Below are 9603 nucleotides of genomic sequence, written 5' to 3' on the forward strand. Positions count from 1 at the left end.
CATGCAAATAAGCACTTGCAAAGATACAGAGAAATACCAGAAATCGTAACTGATACTTTGATATCTTTTAACAGCTTATTTTTAAGTAAGTTTGCCATAATGAAAGAGAACATGACAGATTTTTTTTTTTTTTTTTTAAGAAAAAAGTTAATTATGACAGGCTTTATACTTCAGCTAAAAACTACACCAGAACACAAAACTGGCTCCAAGTGGAGTTACTTACATTTACATCTGTGTGGTGAATTAAAACACAGAGTGCTGGGAGGATCTAAGGAGGAAAAGAAGCATCTTACAGTTATTTTTAAGGCAGACAGATACTCAACTTCAGTTCAGTTACACTGAACAGCGAGTAATTCAGTCACCTCCTGAATGGTTTCCATCGGTGGAGGAGGATCTTTGTGACGGCACAAGTTGACCATGACCCAAGTAACATTTCTTAAGAAAGTTATGGGAATAGATGGGCTGATGAAGGACAGCAGTGGTTTCACTACTCCAAGACTAATAACGTAATCTCTACACTGGGGTCCATCACCTGTTTGAGACATGAAAGAATTACGAAGACAAAGATCATCCCATGCCATTCACAAAAGGTTTGATTTCTGCACACTTAAAACTTCAGTTATTTAAAATGCATACAAAGTTAAAGAATACAGGCCTTGGAATGATGCATATAAATATATAGAAAGAGATACGCATCTATATAGATACATCTATCATAAAGACGCTTAAATAAAACTTTAGTAGGGCCTGTGGCTGCCTGCCCAATTGCTTCATTTTGAACTGCTCATTAAAAGCAGCTACTTTCTTAACAGAAAAGTGTTCCATAATTTACAGCAGATGTACAGGCTGCGATGGTGGTGAGCAAGGGAAAAAGGGTGGCAGACAATGCCAAACCACTGAGAATAGTTGATAACCTAATGTATTCCTGAAGATCATTTCACAAAGTTTATAATCAACACTAAAACATCCCAAGAGTAGTTAAAAATTGCCTGAAAACAGGTATTGTCATCTTCATAGCTGAAGGATAAACACACTTCTGTCACTGCCCAGGTATCACTACAGCTGCCTCGAAAGCAGCATCTGACTTGTACTGCACACATATCACTAACAGCTTCAGGCAGTTACAATCCTGTGGATTTTGTTAGTTTGCTTGTTAAGATGGACTAGGCATTGCTAAAATATTGTAGAAATCTCAGTATGTCAGAACTGCTATTAGTCCTCAGGCACTACAAATAGTCAGGCCTGTAAACCACAAGGCTAATGCTTGCAACAAGAAGAGGAAAAATCAAATAAAAGATCAAATGATCACAATTTATCTACAATTCAACACAATGTATGTAAGCTCGGGCAGAATTTCAGAACTCAATGGAAACCAGTTTTTATTTTAACAATCTGCACGTCTGTTTGCCAGCAATTCCTCTTCCTGTACCTGGAAAGAAAGCGTGTGGGGGCATCATGTGGGGGCATGTGGTTTTGGATGCACACCATCAATACACAATAGAGCAGAGAGGAGTAAGTTAAGAACAGGGTAACTGCCAGTCTAACAGCTGCCTTTTGTCTCATAGTTGAACATCTCCAAGTTCTAACACACAAAATCCTACCTAGTTTATTAATTCAATACCAAAAGGAACTTAGAAGTTTTTAGTGGCAGGAGTAACACAAACCTATGATATTTCCTAAAGCCCACACAGCTTGCTCACAAACATTTTGATGAGGTGAATGCAGCAGCCTCAGAAAAAGTGGCACAGCATCTGAAAGACACAAACAAAACCCCATGCAATCGTTAAGAAATACACCTCTCAAGACAAAATAGTTCACATAACTAGCTCTTAAAATTTCAGAAAATTTTTCTCCTCGTTAAGTATTGGTCAAAACTTTACTAACTTCCCAGATGATACTGAAATAAAACACACTGTGCCCATTCTGTTGCACTTTCTTATAGAGCCCACACTTCAGAATATTACAAAAACAACTCTTAAAACCACCTGACAGTTAATTTGTTTGCAAGTGTCACAAATTTACTGAAGCTTGCCAGGACTCCAAATTTAGTTATACTTACTGAATTTAGAAATTCCATGCTAAGTTATCTATCAGAACCAACTGCAAAGTAGTAACTGTTTAAGACCAACCTCACCCGCTCAAATTAGGCAACTTAAGAGTCAGTACACACACATCTACGTTATTGTGGTGAAGTATGTGCCAGTTGCTGGTTCTAGCATGTGCAGAAAGCTAATTACTGAGGGATCTTCTGTATACATTGCCAGTGTGGAGCTCCAGGCAACGCTTCAGTACGTAACTTCACCTGTGACTCTACCAAGAGGAAACCTGGTTTATTGACCATATGCAAGTAGACATGCAAGGTTAATTGCACCAGAAGAACCCCTGTTGCCAATACAGATGCACTACTAAGCACCAAGTATTTCCAAACTCTGTATTCAGTACCTTTTGATAACCATTATGGAGGTATGTGTACAGCAACAGCAGCTGTTCCTACAAATCTAGTTGTCCCAGCCTCCTGAAAGCTAATACAGATGCATTCCTCAATGTGAAGTCTCCTTTTATATCACTAAGTTTTGACTCTACTCAATTTGACACCCATTACCTAACATACCAGAATAACCTAACTGATCACTGCAGAAGAGATTATTGCAAACACTACCAGTACATGACAAAAAAAAAAAACACACAGCGCTAACTGGCTAAGCAGTAAGAAAGGGATCCAAAAGACAACACAAAAACCCCCACAACTTTTCTACCCTATGTTGGGGTTAAACAGGAGAATGCTCCCGATATTTAGAAATAAAGCTACACCAATGTTTCAAAAACATTCTACATGCACCACATTTAGACAACTGATCCTTTTTTTTTTATACCCAGCACAAAGGTGCTTGCTCACATGATTCTCTAATGACAAAGTTTAGTCTGTAAGAAACACTGATTTACTTTAGATCACATATTTCAAGAGAGGCTAGTATTTTTAATTGGACTCTTTCTCACTGTAAAACATTTTTTGCTAGAGAAATAAGAAATCTGTTGTGATTTGTTATTTCCTACTAAATAAAGGTGTATTACAATGCCTGTATGCAAGGAGAACACACATCCCCAACAAGTATATTAATAAAGTACTTCTGGGAAGATTACAACAGATTATCTTTTGAATTTAAATAAATCATTACAAGAAATAAACCACACTTTCATATGTTACAGCTATTAAATTGGCTAATATGGTGCATACATGCAGACCTAGCTAAATCAGAGATCATCACTGAAAGAAATAATTACTGTATTTGGCACTCATCTTCAATCCATCGATAAGCTAAGGTTTCAATAAAAAGAAGCATTCTAGATCAGGCGGACAGACTATGTAATATTAGATTTCCAAAAGAAAATGCAGGATGCAACTGGGAAAGGAAGAAGAGGATGGGAAAAAGGAAAGTTAGAAGTATTAGCACAGATACATACTATGATGGTCAAATTCAAGCTATATCAAAGTTAACAGGCTCTTAATTCAGAGTTTGTTAAAGCAAAGGGCAACTGATCTTGCAACCAATGCAATCTCAAAGCATACATTCAACGAAAAAATCCTTTAAGCTGGAGTCACCTGCCTTAAATTCTTTCCTATCTGCTGTGGAGAATTAGCCTAGTTTTCCAGTTAACCTTCTGAGACACGCTCAGCCATTTAACAGAGAAAAAGGTGCTAAGAAACTTCTTATGAGTATGGTTAGGGTTTTTTTTTTTTTTTTCAAAATATAAAGTCAATATACAGTTTGTGAGAAGCCTGTAACTGCTTAGCACTAACAGTGAAAAAAAAACAATCTACTTTGATCACTGTAGTGAAAGTCAACCACATAAGATATGTAACAAACATTGATGTTTCAACACTTAAACACCACCACACATTTTACAAACTGTACTTATTACACTGAATAGAAGTTCCAAGTAGTTCTAAAAGAAGTCAGTATATGACAGTTGTGGTGGTGGAAAACACACCAAAAAAAAGGACCAAGCATAATTCTGTGTCTTTTCATTGTTGGAAGCACAGTATGTTGAATGCTATCAGCATCATGCACTGCAATACAACACCGATTCCAACCATTAAAGGCACTGTTATCTCATGTAATCTAAGTTTTGTGGCTTTTTTCCTTAAGTTTTAGGCAAAAACTTGTTTTTTTCCTGTATGATTTGATTCTTCCATGGGTCTCAAGAAGCTCTGCTATTTTATTCACTCAATTCAAAAAGTCTGCAGACACTTGTATGTAGTTCAGCTTTACCACCATTACTACTTCAGTACTACTTCGACTTAGGACACGTCCAGAGTACAGAAGAAAGTCTGACTTTGCTTGGCAACTCAGATTCCAAGTCCAACAACAATTCCTTTCCATGCTTCAGATTCCTCAAAATACGAAGGGCAGCTTTTTTTCTTCAACTTGATTTTGGAAGAGTTCGATGTCAGGCACCCTCTGGTCTACATCTTTTCCTCCCTCTTCACAGTAAGATGGGAAATCCCTCCATGGAAGTTTTTTAGGGTTTTTTTGTTGGGTTTGATTTCAAGCTTTTTGTTGGGTTGTTGGGTGTTTGGGGTTTTTTTTACTTTAAAAACTGGAAACCAGCAGGTATCAACTCTGCTAACATAGTGTGAGTTTCCAGAAGAGATTACTCACCATTAAGAAACCCAACTGAATTTAAAATCTGAGAAAATGAAGAACAAAAGCAGGCGTGCGCTTCAAGTGATGCCGCTTGCCAGAGAAGAGGTAGAACATCTGGCAGGAGACTTCATGGGCAGGTCCTTCAGCGACGTGCCTGTGATTGACAACTCAATTTCAACCATCCCGGCTATCGCATGAAAGGACCAACCCTAACATGTGGATTGGTGAACATGCTTGAGACAGAGAGGAACAGGAGTGTGGATGCTCTTTACAGTATCATTCAGGTGATGTTATTTTTGTGGAAGCTACAGTGCGTGCTTTATCAATGATCAAATACTCTTGGACTTACTAGATTGAACTACGGCCTGTGTTTGTTCAGAGGTTCCAGAGGCAATGTTTGTCAAAGCCCATGCAGCTTCAAACTGTAAAGAAGGACTGCAAAGAAAGAAAAGAAATTATTGTAGCACAAGTCTTCAGATGCCACAGGCACATTAACTAAAACACGAGAATTCTTGCCACAATTAAACATTCTAAGTTTTAGAAATACTTACTTGTCATCTCTTTCAAGACAGTGCACTAAAATAGGTAATATTCCTGATTTTATTAGGTCATCAATTGGTGGATTGCGATCACTGGAAAGCAGCTTTCTGTTTAGGAAAAGGAAAAAACACGAGACTTAACAGACAAATCACAGAATGAGTAGTCATGGCTGGAAAGGATCTCTGGAGGTTGTTTACTCCAACCTTCCACTCAAAGCAGGCTTAGTGCTGATGCTAGATCAGGTCAGTAATGGCTTCCTGTAATTGAGTTTTGGAAACCTCCAAGCACAGAGATCCAACAACCTCCCTGGACAAACTGTTCTAGTGCTGCTCTACCTTCTGGGCTGGGAAGTTCTTCCCCAGCGTGTATGTCTCATACTCTGACAGACCAAGCAGGATTTGTTTTCTCCACGTCAAGTGAAAATAACTAATTTCCAAAATTCAACCTACTGAACTACTGAAAAACTGGTGTTGAAAAACTGAACCATGGGGAGGATCTGAACACAGATTGTATGAAGACTCCTGTAATAATCAGATGTGAATTTTCAACCTCCAACTAAGTAAAGGAGGTTCCTTTTAAAGGTGAAGACAATTTACATCTACAAGCTTATAAAAAGTAAGGAACAAAGGCATACTTATGGAATCTTAATACTGATTTTTGGTCAGTGACAAAATAATCATAGTACAGTCTATTTACAAACCACCTGCTCAAACAGGTAGAGATCTCTGCTACAAGAATCAAATAAAACTTCAGGTTTTTGAAGGTTTGGGGCGGTGGGGGGAGGTGTTTGGTTTGGGTTTTGCTTTTTCTTAAGCACTTCTAATCAGTTTTATGTTCCCCATATTGCAGTTGCATGTTTTGAGGGTTAGACTTGGGCAAGATTTTTCCTTCCTGCTCCAGCTTCAGACGAAAGGATGGTACAGATTCACAATCAAGACTGAAAAGCATTTGTTTTCATCTCTAAAATATACTTTAATGCCTTTCCAATAAGGTAAACAGCACCACTTTAATTTTAAATTAAGTCTTCAATTTAAAAAAAATAGTTACAGTGCTAAGAAATCCACATGGACATTCCCATTTCATTTTAAATCAGGCTTAATTCAGTGTACTTTAGTCTAACTTGGTTTGGATCAGCTACAGTAAATAGGGTGTTTACATGATGCTACCCTGCCCAATGGAAACGGGCACAGAAACCGTTCTTTCCACTATCAAATACATTAACTCCCAAAAGCCAAAGCGACTTCCAATTTACCCAACTTCTTTGATCTGGAAGTCTTCCCTTGCACTTGAATCAAACCCCTCAGCCACAGAGGTAAATACAAAGTTGTCACCTTGTGCTACAACAAGACACCCAACAGCTTATGAGACAGCAGCTATATCCTAAATTTATGCATGCAGATTTCATATGAGTACTTTAGGATCACTTCTCGAATACATATAACTACACAGAATTCCTCAAAGCAAAAAGTGGTTTTAGCAGCCTAATCCATGACAAAACCAGAAAAAGGATTATGCCCCTTCTTCCTTCATTTAAAGCTAATTATATATTTTACTCTACTTCTGAGAAGCATAAAGTATTGCACTAAGATAAATCCTAGTATTTACTGATACATAATGAAAGTCCTGACTACTTCAAAGACCTAGGTATTTCAATTTTTTTTTTTTTTGGTAAAGTTCTATTTAGCAAGTTTTGTTTTTTAAAATCAGTAAATGACATACTTTTCCTAGTTAAGCTAGAACACATTTTCTGAATTTAAAAGCATGATAAAGTAAGAATAAAACCAGTATATTTGAGAAGAGTGTGTTCTTACCTTGCAGCCTGCACAGCACTTAACTGTATACCCTGGTTGTCACTTGAAGCATTCTAAAATAAAACAGAATTTATATTTTTCACATATTTGTCACCATGACATGAAGAATGTTCAAACAATTAATTTTTTTTTACCTGTACTATTGCCTCCAAAGAAGTGTTTTGCTAGAAAAGAGAGACAAATGCAGTTAGAAATTAGAAATGTCTTTTAAGTACATAAAAAGAGAACATGCTTGAGAGTTAAGTTAATTCTTACCACTCTAAAGTCACCATCTATATCAGAATCTTCACAGATATCTTCATGAGGAACATTTCTCCTCTTTAGAAGATGCTCGTCTCTTTTGTTCTTAAAGAGAAAAATGGTTTATACCTTTAAAATTTTGATTTAGGAGGTGTGGGGGGGTTTAAGGCAATAGAAGCTTCTGTTTCAAACAAGCATCATAAACACGCTTTCATTGACACTGTTAAAGTTTCCAGCATTCAAGAAGTTGGAAAGGGCTGCACAGAGAAGCACATTTTGGAAATCACTTCCTAGAAAAATCCCCCATCCAATTTTATCTACAGCAGTAATTACTTTTGCTGAAAGTTTCATGTGCACACATCCATCAACACTGACATTACAACCTATTTGTTATTATTTATAACAAGACAAAGCAATTCCCAAAGACTAGTTTTCTGTTCAACCCAGAAGTAAAATAATTCAAGTTATGATTACTTTTCTCAAGAGCTAGTTTTCCAACAATTCTAAACAGTGTTATCTTCACACAGACACTCTTCCATTCTTATTTGTGTGTTGAACTACTGTTTTGGGAAAGAAAATAGCTTTCTGTCTACAGATTAGCAGGAACATCTGATTTCTAACAAAAAAACCATAAACTTTTTATAAGTTTTTAAAATTAAAAACCTATCTGGAAAAAACAAGAATTATTCCCTTCAATAGATAACAAATAAAATTGTTTTTCGGAATAAAAATTACGGAACTTCTGGTACCAGGTACAGTAACTTTAAAACCTCCTTCTAAACCAAAGTACCTTCGCAGAATTAGTAAATGCAAATAGATAGTTTAACAATGGTGTTCTTGGTAGACTACAGAAAGAACACACAACTTTATCTTTTTTTTTTTTTAAGCCTTTAACAAAAACTCTGAACTTTTACTGAAATACCATCATAGCCAAATCCTATTTGGTAAGAATAATGCTAGGTTGTCTCACCTTTCTCAATTCCACAACAACTTCATTTCTTTGTCTTCTCATAGTCTGAAAAGAATCAAGATCAAAGTACATTATGTTCTGAACCTAGACCAAGTAATTTTAAAAGTTCTTGAACTGCTATTTTTAAGTTCATGCACTTCAAACAGTACTTTAAATCCAACAGGAAACGGAGATAACTATATTATTTCTGCCTGTATTATTTCATAGTGAAACAGTCTCCCCTAGGTCTCCAGATTGAAGACGAAAGAATATACAGAATCAGGGAATAAACAAGTGTCTTTTAACAAAGGGCAATGTTGAAAGGAGTTGTGCATAAAACAGCCCCAAAAGCATTATAAATACCATCGCAAACTAAAATAAATCATACTAAGTTTGCCCAACATTTATAACCTTTTCTTGATTCAAGGCTTTCTTAACATACACACACAGAGAGAGCGTGAGCCAAAACTGCCACTTTTATAAAAAGGCATATTGGTAAACTTGAAAACTGTAAAGTCAAAGTCAAGCACAACTGCCTATCTCCACACCTAACTGAGAACTGGCATCTCCAACTTCCTCAGAGAAATTGCCCAGAGACACTTGGGTGCCTGGGCTACACTACCAGACCGGCTGCTCAGCCAGAAACCTGCATGGAGCATAGACCGTTACTAAAGGAGTAGCGGTCACCGCACAGCCGTACTGAAAAACAGAGGCTCACGTCCAGACTGTGCAGGCGTTCCTTCACCTCAACAAAGTCAGCTGCTAAAGCAAAAAGAATTTCAATTATGTAATTCTTCAGAATAAACAGATCTCGACAACACCAGGCCCCTTTTTGAATGATGCCTACCAGGCTTCTCATACAAGTGTAGCACCATAAGCATACCCTTCCAGACACAAGAGGTGGAAAAGTTCTACAGGAGCTCTCACTCACTCAAACCTCCACCGCACTACTTCTTTCTCCCAGATAGTAAATTTACAGATTCCACACGTTTCTGATACATACAGGTTTTTATTACTGTATGAAACAGTACTAGCTTTGTGCCTTGTAGAACAGCTTTATAAATGAGTTCAAATTCAGAGACCTAGTAAGCAAAGCTGAGTTACAAAAATATTATAAATGAAAACCATGTAAACCCCTTGGACCTGTAAGAGCAATATTTTTTTTTCTGACGACTTTCTCTACAGTTCCCATTGAGAGTATTCAGAAAAAAAGCAATTGTAAATATACATAAATTGGTATATTACCTGTTGTGTTACCATAGCACAAAGTGAAAATGGGGGGGATCAGTCTATAGTGAACTTTACACTGAACGACAATAACAAAGTTAAAAACAATTGCATTTTTATTGTGACTTAACCAGTCACAAGCCAAGAGAAAGCTTGACATTCCAGAGCCCAAGGGACTGCATTAACACAG

At 37.0% G+C, this 9603-nt stretch overlaps 1 protein-coding gene across 1 annotated transcript in view; it reads right to left on the reverse strand.

Annotated features, from left to right (window-relative positions):
• The window catches only part of KPNA4 (karyopherin alpha 4 (importin alpha 3)), an 18520-nt gene extending 10271 nt beyond the window's left edge, over nucleotides 1–8249 (reverse strand). The window contains exons 1-9 of the mRNA XM_010292555.1: nucleotides 8208–8249; nucleotides 7253–7342; nucleotides 7132–7161; nucleotides 6998–7050; nucleotides 5198–5293; nucleotides 4996–5081; nucleotides 1665–1751; nucleotides 363–532; nucleotides 224–268 (exon numbers count right to left, since the gene is read on the reverse strand). Of these exons, the coding sequence (XP_010290857.1) occupies nucleotides 224–268; nucleotides 363–532; nucleotides 1665–1751; nucleotides 4996–5081; nucleotides 5198–5293; nucleotides 6998–7050; nucleotides 7132–7161; nucleotides 7253–7342; nucleotides 8208–8249 (699 nt within the window). The remainder of the gene's footprint in view (nucleotides 1–223; nucleotides 269–362; nucleotides 533–1664; nucleotides 1752–4995; nucleotides 5082–5197; nucleotides 5294–6997; nucleotides 7051–7131; nucleotides 7162–7252; nucleotides 7343–8207) is intronic.
• Between the last annotated feature and the right edge of the window lie 1354 nt (nucleotides 8250–9603).

This window comes from Phaethon lepturus, unplaced genomic scaffold, assembly GCF_000687285.1.
Source record: "Phaethon lepturus isolate BGI_N335 unplaced genomic scaffold, ASM68728v1 scaffold6048, whole genome shotgun sequence".
NCBI classification, from domain to species: Eukaryota; Metazoa; Chordata; class Aves; order Phaethontiformes; family Phaethontidae; genus Phaethon; species Phaethon lepturus.